The sequence below is a fragment of the Aptenodytes forsteri genome, unplaced genomic scaffold (assembly GCF_000699145.1).
Source record: "Aptenodytes forsteri isolate BGI_AS27 unplaced genomic scaffold, ASM69914v1 Scaffold6, whole genome shotgun sequence".
NCBI classification, from domain to species: Eukaryota; Metazoa; Chordata; class Aves; order Sphenisciformes; family Spheniscidae; genus Aptenodytes; species Aptenodytes forsteri.
This window is the reverse complement of record NW_008795709.1, coordinates 1,271,459-1,290,366: the sequence shown is the minus strand read 5'-3', so window position 1 is coordinate 1,290,366 and position 18,908 is coordinate 1,271,459. Positions and strand designations below refer to the sequence as shown.

The 18,908-nt window shown below is 38.4% G+C and overlaps 1 protein-coding gene across 1 annotated transcript in view; it reads left to right on the top strand.

The window, feature by feature from the left end:
* The first annotated feature begins 16,100 nt into the window (after nt 1-16,100).
* The window catches only part of FBXW7 (F-box and WD repeat domain containing 7), a 113,150-nt gene continuing 110,342 nt past the window's right edge, over nt 16,101-18,908 (top strand). Inside the window, exon 1 of the mRNA XM_009283303.1 lies at nt 16,101-16,652. Coding sequence (XP_009281578.1) covers nt 16,164-16,652 — 489 coding nt within the window. The 5' untranslated portion in view covers nt 16,101-16,163. The remainder of the gene's footprint in view (nt 16,653-18,908) is intronic.

Genomic DNA, 18,908 nt, shown 5'->3' with positions numbered 1-18,908 from the left:
ATTTCTGTGCAAGCTCATAAAAATCTCATGCTTTCTTGAGGTTGGTAATGTGATTTCTACTAAGTCAACCATTTCTTGTTGATGGATGGTGCCTGCATCTGAGCTGCTTAATACTTCCATGTTGGGGTGTAAATGATGGAGCACTCATCATCCAGTCTCTGTTCCTTCACCAGTGGCAGAAAGACCTAGTGATGTCCAGCCTGCTGTCCTGCTACTGTGAGTCAAGTCTTTTCCAGATGTTAGGACTCTTCAGAAAAAGTTCCCTGAATGCATTCTGTCTTGTAACTTTATCATCCGGGACTGAATAGACTTGGGATCAGACTTTTAAGTTGCCTCTTCCTGTCCACTTGTAACAAGTCCTTTAAAACGGACAACTCCAAATCTGTTGAGTTAAGATTTATTTCTGGTGAGCCCTAGCGCTGAGCATGGCAGATGTTGCTCTCTGGGACAGTTCCACCTTCCAAGCCAGATGTGCAGCAGGCTGCTTTTTTTTTTTTCCCTACACAGAGACTCAAAAATCAGGGAAGGCAAGACTGTATTTGGGCAGTCTGTAAAAAGTGGCTTTGGGCGAGAAGTTTCAAACAGAACCACAACTGCCTAAACTTACACTGACCAGTCTTTTAAAACGGTCAGTGCTTCAACAGAGAAGTCAACATTGAGTGCAGGAGCTGCTGCTGAGAACAGCCACGGTCCTGAAACAGTTGGTGCTCTCAGTGTCAAAGTAGTTATTTCACATACTGAAACAAGATACCAGAAGCACCTAAAAGAGCTTGGGGGTTTCAGGTCAATGCCCACCCATGAAGATGAGATATCTTGGAAATGTATGCTTGATCTCACTAGTGTCTGAGGAGTAAGTGCAAATCTGTGGACCCCATTGGTGCCATTACCCCATGGTAACTGCAATACCTTTGAGAATGGCTATGAACTCCGTGGGAATGGATTTCAGTACATGAGCCCTGCACTGTTACAAGTAGAAAATATTGCCAGGCTTTGATAAAAATCTGAGTAGTGTCACCAGGAAATGAAAGCATTTCTTAGAGCCTAGTTTCTTTCTAGGATTCTTATTGGGGAAAGAAAAATTATTTGCTAGATATTTCCCAGGTGTTGAGATGATGGGAATGGAAATGTAAATACCTTAGAAAATTCAACTGTATTTTTTGTACCATTTTACAATTTATACCTAATCATTGCTTCTATTGAGCAAATAGCTGACTCCTATGTCCTGATGACCAAACAGTAATTTCTGAACTTTGGACAGAATGGTACATTTGTTAATCAGCCTGGCATCTGAGAACATGGAAGTCCACATGTAGACTATAAGAAAAATCAAGATAGACACAGACATGAAGGCTATGATGGATGACTTCGACTTCACATTGCCAGTGTGGTTTGTACTATATTTTGTTTTCCTCAGTGGAGGACTGGACCTTTTGAAAAGTTGAGCTATTTAGTGAGAGAGCTGTACAGTTACTAAAAGCCTTTTTGGGCTGCTGCAGTGAGAATGGTTACTGTAAGGTCCATTTTGCAGGCTTCAAGCTATGCCTGTCATAGGACATAACCTAATCAGCCAGGTTTTCCAGTAAGGACAAATATAGATGCCCTGTTGTTGATGGTGCTGTTGTTACCGACAACCAATGTATTATTCAGAAAGTCATCCAATTTGGCGTTCTCTCAGTAGAAACAGCTGTAGTGAAATAAAACTGTTAGCAGCTGGACTGTTCCACATATCACTCTTATACGGTAGTGATAAAACCACATTCTGAATTAGTTGGATAATGGCCTCAAAATGTGGTTTAAATCCGTCAGTTATTTTACAAGTCTTTTTCTTGAACAGCTTTCTCTGTTAGAAAATAAACAACCAATGCAGAAATGTGCCTTGCCTGTTCAGTGCAGCCACAGCTCTGTTCTCTTGTGTCGACAGGTTTGACTCTTCAGGCTCCCTTCCCTATTGTGTTGTGGGTCCCCGTGGCACATAGGAGACAAACCATGTTGTCTCACAGATTGTACCATCTCAGCTGCTTTTCCACCTGTTACCAGCAATCTGGCAAGTCTCTCCCTCTGAACATCAACACACACTTCACTAGGGCCTGAGCAACTTCATCTACTTGCTTCAGAAATGTGCTGGTCTCCAAGATCAGCATAGCAGCAGACCTTTGCAAAACGCTGTACACCTGATGTAGCAGCAAGGGCAGACACCAGGTTTGGATGGGGAGTAGTGCAGTCTGTATTTGATCAATACAGCTGATGCTGCTCAGCACTGCTGTTCGGGCAGGATAGTGATTACTCTTCACCTACATGAATCTGCACTGACAATGCCCTTGAAAAGTCAGGAACATAGATTGGCCTGCAGTAAAGGTGGATCGAGGCAATGACATCGGGGCCTCTTCCTCTTTGCAGCTGCCCTTGTGTGATGGGTTCACTGTTGCAAAGAAACCATCCTTGCCCTGCATGCCTTTCCACATAGGCATGAGAAATGGTGGCTCATGCATGCCAACTCTGACAGACCAGTGGTTTGGTGGGACTTCTGACAACAGGCAAGTTTAGATCCCTAATGCTAGCAATGAAGCATGGCTTGCTTTTGTTAAAGAGTGTAGCTTTAAGTTTATGGGTAGGTGTTTATTTTGCAGTGGTGTAAGATGTTAATTGGTCCATAGCTGTTACCTGCTCTCTGCTGGAAGGGTGTAAGGTCTTCTGTCCTTACAACAGTTCACATCAGTCACATCACATCACCAGTGCCATCAACATTATGTAAGTTAGAGGAAACTGGTGAGCTTAAGTTGACTTGCCTAATTTTGTCTGGAATGGGTTAGGGGTCACTCGGTTGACTTCAGTGAAACTCCACTGAAAATATCCTGTGGCAGAGCAGTAATAGCATCTTAAATGACATCAGTCTCTGAAAGGGATCTCTCTCTACAACCTGTTTTTTATCCATTCAAATTATGATCCCAATTTCAAATTTTAAAATTGTTTATTATTTTTACAGGCTGTATCAGTATCTCTTTTAGTTGGTAGTTCAGGTAAATCATTTATTTGTTCACCTTATCTGTGGTCAGTGCTTTCCTGTGTTGCACTTGGCTCTTTTTACTGCTTGTATTCACCTTTCTGTAGTACGAAAGTGCTGTAGAGCAGAAACATAGAATATTTAGAGTTGATGGCTTCACAGGGTTTGAAAGAAAGTTTGAATGCCTGCCTGACATTAATATCGTAGGCTACCTTACATTCTTATCTAGGTACCTACTTTTACCTCTGGTCATGCAGATACAAAAAATCACTTTCCTGGTCCCAGAAATAGTTTGGCCAAGCAAATTTAGGTTTCCGTAGGTTGTTAGGCAAATGCCCTGCTGCTGAACCATACTGCTTAATCAGTTATTGAAATAAGATTCTCAGAGAGCCATTTTAAGGGCATTAAATCAATAACAATAATTGCAACCATTTCCATTTCTCTAGTGGAGCCTGCTAAGAGTCTGTCTGGGCTGGGGCCAGATTCTTTTAGGCAGGTTGGGGTATCATCTTCCTTCAAACCTGGCAATCTCGCATGCTGTTTGTCAGCAAGTGCCTTGTTGTTCTGCAAGGTCAGATCTTAGATCTACTGCCGGAAAGCTTCCCTGTGACACAGAGAATGTAACGCTTAGGAACCAATGTGTGGTAGGCAGTGTTCTGGAGACATGAGGTTAACGAGAAGGCATTTGGTTTTTTTAATACCATGTGGAGACCGTAATTAGTTTTTTTTGCTTTTATGTGAGATACTAGGAAGGGGAATTTGTTCTACTGTGTCCTGGTAGTATGTGACCTTGTTTTACTTATGTCTTTCTGCTGCTGAAGATGCTGAAAATGCAGACAAACCAATGCACTAACAGATTTCAGCAAGTCTGGTGAATGCTGCCGTTCTGTTTGTCTTTGTATTTCTTGCCTTTATTAAAAGGAAAAAAGTACAGGTCAAAGGCTCCTTATCTGATGTTGATGCAAATTAAAAAAATTTAACGAGTTCATTGGCTAGCTCTGGAAGAAAGTACATGATTCGACGTTCATCTTTGAAAATACGGTATTCAGAATGGAGACAATATTGCCCAGCGGATACTGCACAAAATCTGATTGAATGTGCACAGCTGAACATTTCATAAGATATAAATTGGGGCTGTGGACAGATAGGCATTCTTCATAAAATATGTATTACTCCTTGTTCTTTTACAGCAACCTCACAGGAATAAGGCTGTATTTTTTCCCACCAAAATGGTTAAATACACCAGTGTTGATATCTTGCTTCATGCAAACAACACGTTTTCTACCCCAACCTGATCCCCAGTTACCTTTTCTTATATCAGAAATTCAGTTTATAACTCTGCTGAACTAAACACAAATAAGAAATTATCTTTGTCCATAATATATTACAGCCTTTTACTCCCAGCTGCTTTAACAGTACTGATAGAATTACTTCATCTTTTTCCCAGCAATTAAGACTACGTGACAGCTGAATATTATAGATAATCGTCCTTCAGACTTTTTTTAAAGAATAGGCAACTGAAAACAGGAAATTAAAATAGAAATTTTTGGCAGTAGCCTGGGATAAGCATTGTCCACTATGGATCTTGAGGTAGAAAACGTTGTTGATGATAGCTTGGCAAGACTTGGGGGTTTTGTTCTTTTTCTGTTGTCTGTCATCTCCTTGTATGTTTGGAATAATACAGAAGGACTGGGAATTTAAAAAAAGTTTTTTAAAAAAAGTGTGGTGTTCAAATTAATAAATGGCTATTTAATCTCTGGTAGGGTGTTCTTTATTTTTACAATAACCTGATAATCTTTTCTAGAAGGTTAGTCTGATGCAGAAGCCTGCATCAGAACAGAATAGAGATTGCACTTTTCATGGCATAACCTGCATTGCTTCTCCTTTACTTTATTAGTCATTATTAAGAGGCTTGAAAATACTGTTCTGTGCCTTGAAGCTTCTTGGGAGTAAAGGGAGTTGATTATTCTTGGTGATTAGAAGTAGTGTAAGAGCTGCTTGAAAAGGGGGTATGTATTTTAAACTTTTTTTAATCGTTCAAATACAAATGTTCTTAAATAGTAGTCATTGCTCTTGATTCTCACTTTCCTCAGCTTCAATCTTGCTGTCTTTTTCTTTTTAACCACTAGAATGCTTTTCAGTGTAAAGGGTATGTGTGTTTCCATCAGTTTGTGTGTTGTCATTCCACATTAGAGGAGTCTATCTCAAACAGCTCTGAGGTACGGGAGAGTTTAGTACTTCGTGTTAATTTCCTCCCCTTCCTCCCATTTAAATTTAACCAAATTAGGTTTAAATTCAGCTAAATTTAGTTGCTATTTGTCCTCAAGATCTATTCCCCCACTTCAGTTAAAGATGACCTTTTTTTGGTCCATCTTTTCAGCTCTAAGTTGACCTTTTTTTTGGCTATCTCTGCTGTTCTGCATCTCTGCCTGTTTGTGCTGCACTTCTGCAGCATTTGAATTGGAGATTCAGTCCAAGAAATCATGCTACTGTTTTGCCAGAAGCTGACACCAGCCATCTGGTAAAATTACAATTCACTATCAGTAAAACACATAATTTGGGAAATGTACCCAAAATGACTTTTATGATTAGTGGACAGGAAAGAAACAGAGACAGAGAAGTCAGTTGGGTACTCTGTAAATCACTTTGAGGTTTTCAGACCAAACGTCTTAATGGCAGCATTCTTGCTGCCAAATGCTGTTTTGCTTTTGCCTTCAGAATAGTTTGCATTAATGATGAGCAACTGTGCTTGGAAGTTATTTATGTATTGCTCTTACGATACAGCTTCGCAAAGCAGCACCATGCTAGGTAGCAGACTATGTGAATGGTTTAGCATATCGTACTGCTAAGGTCTGTAGGTTTTCCCATTGGAAATGCATCCCAGCCCCAGGGCCACATTCAGCATTGTTGTGAATGCTGAAGAAAAATTTATATTAAGTCTGTTTTGGCCATACCATGCTAGCCTGTATGTTAAGTCTGGTGGTTGTGAAATAAGTCTGCGCTGGAACTAGGCAGGCTTTAATTAGCAGTTCGGTAACATGTTTTGCCTGTATGTCACTGTGGGAGCAGAGGGGCAGTAACAACAGCAGCCCTTGTTTGTATACATTTCCAGGGAGAGGTGGTCAGCTAACCGTGCCTTGGTAGCTGCGCATGTGCTGCATGTTCTGCAGTGTGTTGAATGTGTGTGTTAAACTAAGATGGAGTATATTTAAGACTTAAAGTGGTGATGAATTTACTGTCTTCCTAGTAAGCTATTATAGTGAGTAATTATCCTCATAGTTAATTCCATTTGGATTTTTCTCATTTCAGCATTCAGGGGTTGGATCTTGCTTCTTGTCTATTAGATAAAATCCCTGTTCGCCTAGATAGTTGGGAAGAAAGTAGTTGTTTCTCAATAGTAGTGACGTTGCCTGTTTACTTAAAGTGAGTGTTACTGAATGATTGTTCTGGACTTCGTAGTTGAGATTTCCAGTTCCTTCTGTTGGTACCTATAGCTTAACATGTGTGTTAACTCAGTAGAGTTTTCCATGACACAGTAACACTCCAGCATAGCTTAACCGAAGTTTACTACTAGAAAGCAAGACTAGCAGTGTTGTTCTTATCGCTCCTTGGGCTCCTTTCCTATGGATGAAAGGCCTTGAGCTGCATAAAACCATCCTAAGCAGTTGTTCCGGGCAGCTGGAGAGGTCCCCATATGCAGTGCTGTTGATGATGCTGTAAAACTGACCACGAGGGCTTTTGTTATAGGGAATATAGGTGGTCTGGTTTGGGGGCAGAAAGCCATGTGTAGAAAGTGGGACACAATGCTTTAGTGCTGTGGAGATTTCAGGCCAGCTTGGAAAGCTATCACAACTACCACAGACCCACAAACCTCATTTACTTATTTTTGGGGAAGAGGGGTGACTTCAACCCCAAAATTATCCAAACCTGTTAAGTTTTAAGGACCGCTTAGTCTCCTGTTGCACTGTAGAGGATTCGTGATCTTTTTTGTAGAGAAATTCTGTATTACGTGTGTATCTATCATGAAGTAAGAGTTGGGATGATTCTGTTTGTACATTTCTAGCCTTGCAAGTAGGCATGCAATCTTTAAATTTGAAGGGAGTATAATAAACTGCCTACCTATTTTTCTAATCTGAGAATTTTTCAGTTCACGTGCTTCTCAACTAATGTAACTAAAGATACTCTGTTTATGTTGCTGTAGGTATGATCTAATGTTTGCTTTTGGCAAGAAACTCTTTCTTGTTAGTATGCGCAGAAGGTGTTACATGAGACTGAAATGTTAACGGATAGAAACTTGCTGTTCTAAGTCGAGCAAACAAGTGTGCTTGTGCTGTATCGCTAGCAATAGTAGTATAGGCTTCTTGTAGTAATCTAATTTGTGAAAAAACAGGTATTAATTATGCAAGGTAAGAATTTTTTTATTTAGAGAGGTAAAAATTTTAATATAGGAACCCAAGTAATGGTACAATTGTCAAAGCAGAAAGGATAAGACAATGTAATTGAAAGTTGTGTGCTTTACATTTCTAGTGCAGAGGTCCTTTCAATGAGAAAATGGACACTGCTTGATATTAAAGATTAAGTGGAGGCATGGAGGATTATATGGAGGACTTGCCTGTTTTGTTTTCAATAGTTGGTGGAAAACTTGGCACCCTTTAAATAACTCAAAGCTTTTTTCTGCTTTCCCTTTTCTGAGCAAAGGGGGAGAGAAGCCTTTCATTAGTTGCACATGATAGTTAACTTGTCACATTTTACAGCTTAATCCTTTTTCTTTAAAGAGTTGTTAGTGAAAAGACAAACCAGCCATCTTCTGTATAACAGTCATTATTAATATAACTACTTAAAATAACATGATTATTTATATGAACACAGTGAGATCAGTCATAATACTGATCTCCTCCTGTGGAGTGTTGCCTCCCATGATATCTTTCAAGGAATTTAAATCATTTTATTCTAAATTATATCCATTCACTCTTCTTGATGAAAACATAACAGTGCAGAATTAAAAATAAGGAGTAACTTTTGTACTTTTACTGTTGTTCTTGGCTTTCAGGGAGCTAAGAGGTATGAACAGGATTCTTGATAAACAGACACGAGCTCCCCACTTCTTCAGTGACACTGTACTGGTGTTAGTAACTTGTCAGTAGGGATATGGCTTTGAGGAAAAGGACTTTGAATTTTAATTTTATTTTTTTTAATACAGTTTTCCTATAACTGGGTAATGGAGGCTTTCAACAATTTCCTCATGGGTCACTTTCACATTTCCCTCTTATCTCCACCCCATCCTCACCAGAGTATCTTACAGTAATGCTCATTTTCTTAACTGTCAAATTTTAAGGTAAAAACATAACTTGTGTAACACACTATTCACAAATTATTTGCTATGATATTTTTCTCCTTTTGGAAACAAGGAAAATGCAGGCTTTTTTTTAACACTTCAAATACAAGAATTAAGGTCATGAATTACTTATGGAGAAGTGTTTCCAGAAAAAAAATCAGTGGTTTCCTCTCTTCCTGTTATGTGTTGACTGCTTGCTTTAATTTTCTCATCAGGTCTCTATTAATACGTTTTATAGCATGATTCTCTGTGCTGGAGTGTTAAAAATGGCTACAACTTTAACTCAGATTGATTCCGCCCCCCCTCCATCCCCAGCAAGAAGTCTTTCTGAGTTACTCTTCTGCATAAAATTTTAGCCAGAGCAGTTCTGTTTTTGAGGAGAACGCACAAGGAGGGAAGAAAGGACTTTTGGTTTAAAGCATTAAGACTTGACACTCCTCTTGCTGTTGCAAAGAGAATCCATGCAATCCATTTTAGCTGTAGTACGTCCAGATTCTGCGTTTGTGTGTGCGTGAACCCCGTGGGTGGTTGTGCTGCTGATGAATCTGTGTGTGCCCTGCCTGCACACAGCAAGGAAGCATGTTGCACCTTTTGCAGCTTTTCCCACTCTTTACCCACAGTCATGATCTGTGAGGATTAAGTGAACCTGTATCAAAGAGACTGGGCTTTTACAGTGATGGCTGAGAAGAGTTTTGCTCATCCACTTACTCATGCAATACAATGTTACTTGTTTCTGAATAAAGAATTGACATTAAAAATTAATGTTCTGTGGTGACGTTAAATGTGCACAAATGGAGATTATGTGGAAACACTACGGAAAAAATAAATGTAAAGAGAAGAAATGATAGATCCATAAACTGGAAGAATTTTTTCTCCCACACTAACAGGACAAAGACCTATTGAACAGAAAATCTTATCTTTGATTCAGCAGTTGAGTTTTAAGGAGGGTTTGGACATCTGCAGATGGAAATCTATGTATGAATGTAGCTGAAGGTCAGAAGACTGCAATCTGAGTGCTGGACTCTTGTTTTCTTAGTGATATAAAATATCTTAATCTGTATAAAGTACATGATCATACATATTTTATCATAATCTAAAGAATAAGCGTGTTGACTGCTTGTAGCTCAAGCTGCTTGCTGCTTCTAAACTTTTGCTCATGAGAGGTCTAGTCATCTCTCTTCTACCTCTGATATTTCCTTATCCTGCCACTCAGCTTAAGTACTGCTAAATATATGTAAATTCTTGTAGCAATTACTCATTTCCTAAACTACTTTTTGTATTCTCATTCTCTAGTGGGTTATGTGTGCTATTTCATATTTTATCCTATTTTAAATACTTTACCTGTGTCTACTGAAAGAGGTAGGATTATGTGGTAGGTCCTCCATACCCCTTTGTCTTTCCAACCCAGAGTTAGTTTTCTTTTTAATGGCTTCTGTGTGTTTGTCCCTGTAACTGATAGCAAGGGACATTGCTTTGTCGTGCTCGTACTAACCACGTATCGTTAGCTATTGTCTCTCATCTGAACCCCTTCACTTTCTGTGGGGCATGGATCAGGATGGAGCAAAGTGTCTGGGACTGTAAAGTAGCACTGTGGGCCAAAAGGGATTGGGAGACTGAGGCATGGGATTAGAGAGGGAGCTGTGTTAAGAGCAGTCCTGGGAGAAAAAAGTAAGTTTGGATGATGAAATAGGGGGAGAAGGGATAAGGTCTGTTGGAATAGGATTGTGGAATACTAGAAGCAGGTGAACAGAAAGAAGAGACATCTTACAGTAGACCATATGTGGTGGGAAAACTGGAGCTGTCTTTGTTCAGAAATATTTAGGAGGGGAGGTCAGGGCACAAGGACTTGATGAAAAGCCTCAGAAGGTAGATACAAAGTCGTGGCCAGATTACAGTAGGGAGGGGGATAATTAAAACTGGCCACACAAGAAGATTAGAGGCAGCTGGGCTTAATTAAATTTGCACAGGAAACTTTAATTGTGGTATTTTTTTTAATTTAATGAATACTAAATCTAGTTTTTTGTGTGTTGTCAGATTTGTTTGACATAAGTAAGTAATTAGAGGAGCACTTTCATTTAGTGTTGGTTACTTTGACCACTTTGCACTGAATAAACAACATGAATTGATTGTTAAAGTATCTAGAGAGAGTGAAAACGGGAGCAGGATAACTTCTAATCCAACAGAAAAGTTATGTGTGCTGCTCCACAAAGTGTTGGCAGAGCTTTGCTGGGCAGCGTGATAGTAGAGCAGGAGCAGAGAATCTTCTTAGCTGCTAATTTGTTCTGGAGCTTGGAGCTGTGAATAATGGAGTTGACCGAGAGATTTGAGGTGTGTGTACGCTTGGAAGAAGCAGTTTGTTGTTCTTAGGAAAAGCATGCATGCTTGTAGAATGAGATGCGTTGTTAATGATGTATTTTATTTTGATGAAAAGTTATTGAAAGTTTTTAAAGCTGTATGTTAATCTTGCTCTAATCAACACTTTGTGCTGATGAAATATAGAAGGTTTGTTTATTTTCCTCTTCTGTACAATGTATTCAACTCAGAATTTTATGACTTGAGGAGTCCGTTACTATGATCAAGTTTGCCATCCTGTGTAACGCAGCAAAATTATTATCCTGTAACTTTTGTTTAAAGCTCATAGCTTTAGTTTAAGTTGTGGCTTTATCTGAATTATCTTGTCTTCGTTAAGTCCTTGCATGAGGATAATTGTCCACTACCATAACCTATAAAAGAAGGTGGTGGATTCTTCATTTGACTTTGTATAGTTTCAGTTTCTAGTTACTGCATGTTGATTGTTTTGGTTTGTTACTTTGCTGTTGTTCAAAATCTTTCCCATGTACAAACTGTGTAGCCAGTAATCAGATCAATATATTAAATGTTTTCCTTAATACAGCACGTAGATTGCTTGCTCGTAGCGTTTTGCATTGTTAGCTATCATGGCCATATGCTCAAAATATGTTTTTCTTTCTTTTTTTCAAAGAACATGGTCCACAATCTTATCAGTGTTAATTATGTTGTTTATTTCTACCTGCTTGATGCTGCATTTAATTCTCTTTGTATGCATGTTTTTCAAATGGGCTTAACAGGTCTTAGGTGGCTGGCAGCGCTGGTGCATACCTGTACCCGTTGTTAGGTGCATTTGCACTTTGTGTTGTAGTCCAGATTTGGATCGAGAGCATACTTTTAAAGTATAACTCCTGATTGTCCCCACCTGCTCCTCAATAGAATGAGTTAAAGCACAGCTGTCCCAGAGTACCTTCTGGTGAAACTAAACCAGCAGATGTGCTCCAGCTGTGAGGGTCAGTTTAGGCCCCGGGGATTAGAGCTGCCCTGGAAATAAGAGCCCTTTCCCCTCCCCGGAGCCCATCTCCTGTGGGTGCTGAGTGTCGGCTTTGCACGTCTGCCCCTACTGCACTGCACTGCTTGCTGATGTAGACCTAGCTTTAAGTTACCGACACGCCAGTGTCAGTCTTGGGCAAAGTGTGCTTATAAGGATTTTATTTTTCTTTCAGAAGGTAGATTGCAATGTTGAAATTAAATCATAGGAGATCCTTAGCTTGGGTGGGATGTTCCTTTTTTACTTTCTATTTACCTCAGTTATAATTCAATATTACTCAGTTTAATATATCTCAGCTTTTTTACTGGGTTATTTATATTAATACATGTTAGGCAGGATTTAATTAAATGTCTACAGAAGTTTTTGTGTTAGTCCAGTTGTCTTTGTCCACCAAATCTGTAATCTCAAACAGATTTGTTCTGGGAGCATCCACTGCCCATAAACCACGTTGTGACTGTAACTATTCTGTCTTTTCACTAATTGCTGTCCTGGTCAGTATTAGCATGACTTAGGTTAGCATCCAAGTCAGTCTAACTCTCTAATTTCAAAGTTAATTCTTTAAAACCTTTTCGAGTTCTGCTATACTTTGTTAAAAAAACAACAAAACCTCCCACCCTCTACCCCTCACCCCCACCTCTCTGCACCCACCTAATTTCCTTTTTTTTTTCTTTACAGTTTCAAGTGATAAAAAAGGAATAATAAAAACCAGCAGTACTGATGGAGACTTCCCAATTTTTCCCATACCTAAATGTTTTTATAGGTTAAAGATGTTTAACAACTTTTGTATCTACTAGAGGGACAGAGATATTTCAGCAGTAAAGCAAAAACTGAAGTGGTCGTCCTTCTCTCTCAGTACAGAATGCAACCTGTTGTGGTAGGTAAATCTGAGGCGTTTTCTCTGTAGTTTCCCAGTGTTGCTTGGCATTTCTTACAGGTGGTTTTGAGCAACTGTTGTTCTGGGTTATTTTAAAAATCTATCTTCTGTGCAAATTTAATGGATAAAGCTGAAGAATTCTGCTTAAGCAGCATATAATCTTCAGTATAGGTGGGGGATGCATTCATCAACTCTGAATTTACAGTTGGATCAGTCCAGGGACTTCCACTTTCTTTAGGGATTCCTTGTATTTTGCTTTTCCATAAGACCTGCTGCAAGTGTTATGAAACTTACCTGGGAGTTGCCAGGTTAGACTTGTTGACCAAGTTTAATGAGTTTTGCATGTTTATGCAAGGCATTGTCACTGAACTGCAATGTTTTGGTGTCTGTCTAAAAAAACCTCTTTTGCTGTCTGAGGTGGGTAGGAAACCAATGGCTTTCCTCTGTGGATCTGCTGGGGTTCAGCTGATTTGAGTCATTTCGGGCTCTGAGAGTATAAATGAAGGAGGCACTGTACTAGCTGAAAACACAGCATTTTAGTTCTCTGGTAGTTGATTCGTAAATACACTTCTTCCTGCAAAATAATAATCCTGTCTTATTCCTTATCTACCTTATATATGGAAATGATTGTATCTTGTGTATTAGCTGACAGTAGTTAATTCTGAAAGCCCTTACATGACAGAAGGCAGCTTTAATGTTTCAAATCTCTCAGATAATGTACATCCATCTGTTCTTTAGCGAATGCATCACCTCTTTGCACATCGATGATTTCTGAAGTAGCACTGCTTGTAATTAAATTCTGACAATGCATTTTACTGGCTTCTGGAAAAACCAAGTCGAGTTTATTCATGCAAATACAGAGTAAAACTGAAATCACTTACGACTGAAGCTAATTTTGTGAATTGATGGTCACTACAAAAATGTAGGACTAATTAAAAATGTATGATAGTACTAGTGTATGTTCTTTTTTTTAATTGGCTGGAATTTTATTTGGGTATGTTAACAGTAACAATAGTGTTATTTTTGTCACTTAAGCATTTAGCAGAATCATGCATTTTATTACTTAAGTATTTCAGTGGTGACCTTTCATGTTGGTTGCTTATAGATACAAATTGAAAGTATGTATTAAATTATGGAAACAAATGCAGCATTTGCAGTTTTATCAAGTAAGTCCTAAACCAATAATTAATGCATATATTTGAAATAATGCTGTTGATACTGAAAAAATGTGTTTATAACTTTTATGCTTCATTCACGGCTATTTAAGAGAATCATTTATGGTGGAAGCTAAAATTGCTAGATTGTAAAGATATAAATCTCTTGTTTGGTCTTTTTTTTAATTACTGTTTTTTACATAATTTAATGCTTCAAAAACTTCAAATCTTTCCTCTTTTCATGAGGAAAATAAGATGTAGTATTGTCACGTTCATAATGCCCAAACCGTGTAGCAAGCCTGATAAATAGGTTGTACTAACCTCAGATTATATATATGCAACCAAATTTGACATTTGATGAAATGGAGTTATTAAACATTACTCCAATATGCTAAGGTTTCCAGGCTTTGGGGAAAAATGTTAAGTGAAAACATTTCTCTTAGAGTGCACTCTTCGTGGCATCTTTCTCAAGCGCTACTTACTGTAGTACATTCACTTTTGATGCCCCTTGCACTCAAGGTTGGAGTCACTAGCTTCTGGTTTGGGTCATGTGCACCCCAGTGCCCTAATGCTTTTTTTTCCACTGGTAGAAGCAGGAGTCAGCCCAGCCTCTGCTTGCTTCCATCACGTCCTTGCCTTGATGTGTGGAGCTTAATTGTCTTGTAGTACTAGTTTCTCATTCACTGATTGGAGCTAATTGCTAGTGGACACTTTCTTTGGAACACATATTTCAGCTTTTGAGCTCATAAGGTTTTATTTGGGGGCAATTGTCATCTGAGTAGATATGTGGAAACTTGAGAACCATGTCTTTGGGATGTAAGTAATGTTTCCCTGAGGAAGAGGGAACAAGTGTGCAGAATCCCATCTATGAATCCTTCTCAATGCAAGACTTGAAAAACATCTATAAATGTGTTTCTGTGGCTTTTATGGTACAACACAATGAAAATTACCTTAGAGCTATGGTTTCTGGTACTTTCTTCCCTCCTCACCAAGAAGTTGAATGCTTTTACAAATGTCATAGAGCCAAGTTGGGGTTTATCTGTTCCACACCTCCATCCAAGGCTCTAGGTTTTTTGTTTCAAATTTTCTTTTTTTTAAACTATAGGAGATAGAGGACTTCCTAAAAAAAGGAGAGGGGGTGGGAGAGATTAGGAGAATATCTTCCTGTACTGAAGTACTCATGGAAATTTACATCCTTCACTGCTCCTACTCCAAGGAGACTCAGCAGTCGTGCTCCCTTCCAGTATGGTATTGTTGTGCTTTCTGAATCTCTCTCTCACAGTGTAGCCTGCTGAGCGTGTGGCGTGGTCTGTGGACACCAGAGGACAGTGGTTCTATACATGATGAAAGAGCTAGTTATTTTCTCTTTGCACACATTTGCACGTGCAACCTGTGAATCTGACTACTTGTTGAGTTCATCTCTGACTTCACCTACTCAACACATCACCTGCATCTAGGGGAACTGGAGTCAGGATGTGCCAGCCTGAAAGGTTGTATAGCAGAAAATCTAATATCAAATTTAAGATCTAGCTAGACTGTGTTATATCCCTCTATTCTTGTATATTGCTTGCATGCACATGTGTAGCTGAATGTGTGGATAATTTGGAAATTGCATTAATAGTTTTCAATTTCTATTAATATGCACCTAAACTTGGCAATTTTTTAACTTCTCAGTCTTTCATTTAACAATTCCTGTAGCTTCTTAGAGTTTGCAGAACTTTACTGCTAACAGTGATTTTTGCCAGGCAAGGAATGCGCTGTTTCTAGGCTGCACAGGCTGCCTAGTGATGTCTACTTTTGACCACTGGGCGTCTCTGTGGCCAGTTTAAGACTTGAAAGTGATAAGGCTATATTCTTTAGTGGGTGTTCTCTTTTTCATTTATCTAAAAGAAAATCATAGTAACAAGAAATGAAACTTTCAATTATACCTGAAAATATGCCTGCTCTTAAGGCATAAGACCAAAAGCAGTTCATCAGTTGTGAGTAGTATATAAAGACTGTAATCAAATGAGAGGAAAAATATAATGCCATTTGAAAATGATCTTTGTCCAATTTTTAGCAAGTACTATCACATACTTGGATCTTCTGTTAATGTGAATGTTAATGGTTCTTGTGGATTCTCTAGGAGGGCAAGTAGTTCTTCTGAATTTTGCAGAATCTGGTGCTTACAGAGATCATGATCAGACTGTTTGATAGAAGACATAACTCTCTTGCTACAAAGTTGTCCGCAGTCTATTTGGGTTTTTCCGGTTGTGTGTCAAGTAGAAATCATTCCTTGTTTCTTGGAATTTGAAGTTGTCAGGACTAATACAATGAAATACGTTTTTAATGCTTTATGTAATAAGAAATATAACTTTGGTAATTTCCCACTGTTTCTTTTTTGGTCTCCTTAGAATGTGAAAGCATTTGCATCTTCAGATAGCCTAGCCAAGGTCCAAGAAGTAGCAAGCTGGCTTTTGGAAATGAATCAGGAACTGCTCTCTGTGGGCAGCAAGAGGCGACGAACTGGTGGATCTCTTCGAGGTAATGCTTCCTCAAGCCAAGTAGATGAGGAGCAGATGAATCGGGTCGTAGAAGAGGAGGAGCAGCAGCAAAGACGACAACAAGAGGAGCAGCACATTGGGAGGAATGGGGAGATAGGAGGAGAAGAACCTGAATTGGATGACAGGCATGAGTCTCAGCAGGAACAGTTAGAAGAAAATAACAATAGACTTATTACAGTGGAGGAAGAATCCACTTGTAACCAAGAGGAAGAAGATGATGAACATGCTGGTGATCAAGAGGAGGAGGTGGAAGAGGAGGAGGAAATGGATCAGGAGAGTGATGATTTTGATCAGTCTGATGACAGCAGTAGAGAAGATGAACACGCTAACAGTAACAGTGTTACAAATTCCAATAGCCTCATGGACTTGCCCATTCACCAGTCATCGCCATTCTACATAAAGACAAAGGTGAGAAACTACATTTTTTTGTGTTCTTAATCCTCGTTAACTCTGGATTTTGGAAAATAATTTGCATATTTAACTTACACTAAAGTTTTACAATGAAGCAAAGATTTTGCTTCCTAAAGAGCTCATTATGAAGAATTTACGCAGTCCACAAAAACTATACCTTTTTAACTGTTAATAATCAAATAATTTGCATGCATTTGACATGAGCAAATTCTCCTATATATTTTAAGGAATAGAGCTCTGATGACTATGTTTAAAAGATCAAGGTATTTCTTTATAAATATTTTAACATGCTAACTCATACACTTATTGAGGCCCTCCCGGCATTATTTATGATATTTTTCTTCTTGAAGCAGGCAAGAAGGAAGGTAAGTAATTGTGCATATGTGGTGTTCTCTGAGAATATCTGGTTCATTTAGATGAAAACATTGTAATGAAAAAATAGGGTGGAATATTACAGAAACATCAAGTTCTTCCTTCTGGCCAGGTTGTAGTGAATTCATTGACAAAATACAGGTTAAAAAAAAGAGTGTTAGCCAGTCATTCAGTTACAAAGTCATTACACAATGTCACATGGTATCCTGCTTGTGAGGACCTTGTAAATTGTGTGTGATGATTGTTGAGAAATTCTGATTTACAATAAGAATTTGGAAATAAATATTTGTATTTTTATTGCTACTTATATCACCTAACATTTTAGATTTAAAAAAAATTATTTTGGAGTATTAGCTCCGGTGTGCTTTAGTAGTTCACCATATTTTCCAAATTCTTCATGAAGGAGGAATTCTGTTAACTCTTAGCAGCAGCAGCAAAAACTGAAAGAATAATGAAAGCAGTGATACTGACTAATAAAAAAGAGGAGCAGGCAAGTGTTCTTGTGGAATAATGTTGTTCCTAAGCCTATGTACCAATTTCTTTTTCTTAATCATTAATTGGTAATAGAACACCTAGCCTCTTCTCACCTTTCAAAAAACAAAACAACAACCCCCGCTCAAATTTTTACAATGTACTTTAAAAAACAAAACAAAAAAACTGATGTAAAAACCACAAAAAATCAGTTAACGTAAATTAACAGGGTTCCCTATGTGTTTGATTATGAACATAAATGTATAGAGATGGAGAATCAGTCTTGAAGATACATTAGAACAGGTAAATAGGATGAACATTTGCTTTCAGAAGCTGCAGCAATATGTTTTTGGTGATAGTGATTAGTATGTAATTCACTTGTGTGTTTAAAGTATCTCAACTAACATCTTTGATTTTTTTGAAGTCATAATGTTTTCACATGAGTTTTTAGTAAATGATATCATTTTCTATTGATAATTCTACTGTTCAAGGTACTAAAATATATGCTTTCTAATTTGGAGTGAAATACTGTCATATTTCATGTCATTCAATTGGCTTTTTACAACTCAAATTCTTGTTTTTATTCCAATGCTTTGGTTTTCCCAGATTTAGTATGACTTATTGAGTATCGTGTAACAACTTGCATCCAGTATGGACTTGGTATTTAATGTAGGAATTGCTTACACTCAAAAATATATTTTTAAGTCTCTGAATTGGAAACTTGTTGAAGTGCTTTGTAAATAACCATACTCAAATTATATACAGACAGAACATAGTTTTCAGTGGTGGTCAGTTCTGAAGCTTTTTTTATCATCTCCAATAATGAATGCAGGTGTTTTTCTTTCTTTTTTTTTTAAGGCGTAATTGACATAAACTGAAACAAGCTGATTTAGCCTGAAAGAAGTTGTCTGAAAGATTTTTGTATAGATGCACAATTTCTGTGTGGTCTGATAGTTGCTTTGCATATTGTTTTTGTGCAGTGCTGGCCATTTTCATCTGTGCTCTGTCCCCAGGCTGTGCTCCTGCAAGAACTCTTGGGGAGCTAGGTAGCAAACTGTATTTGGGAATTGTTCTTGATTCATGCATGGTGCAACTCTATTTTAGGTAGTTTTAACTGTGTACCTGAAGGATCAGCACAGGTTAGAAAGCTGCTTGAGTCGGCACTGCTCTAGGTCATGGTTACACAGTAAGACTAACAAAATGTAACATTAATGTTGCCAATTCATTAATAAACCAACATTTAACCATAGGAACACGTTCTATGTTCATAGAATCATTGAGTAGTTTGGGTTGGAAGGGACCTCTAAAGGTCATCTAGTCCAAACCCCCCTGCCGTGGGCAGGGACACCTTCAACTAGATCAGGTTGCTCAGAGCCCCGTCCAACCTGACCTGGAATGTTTCCAGGGATG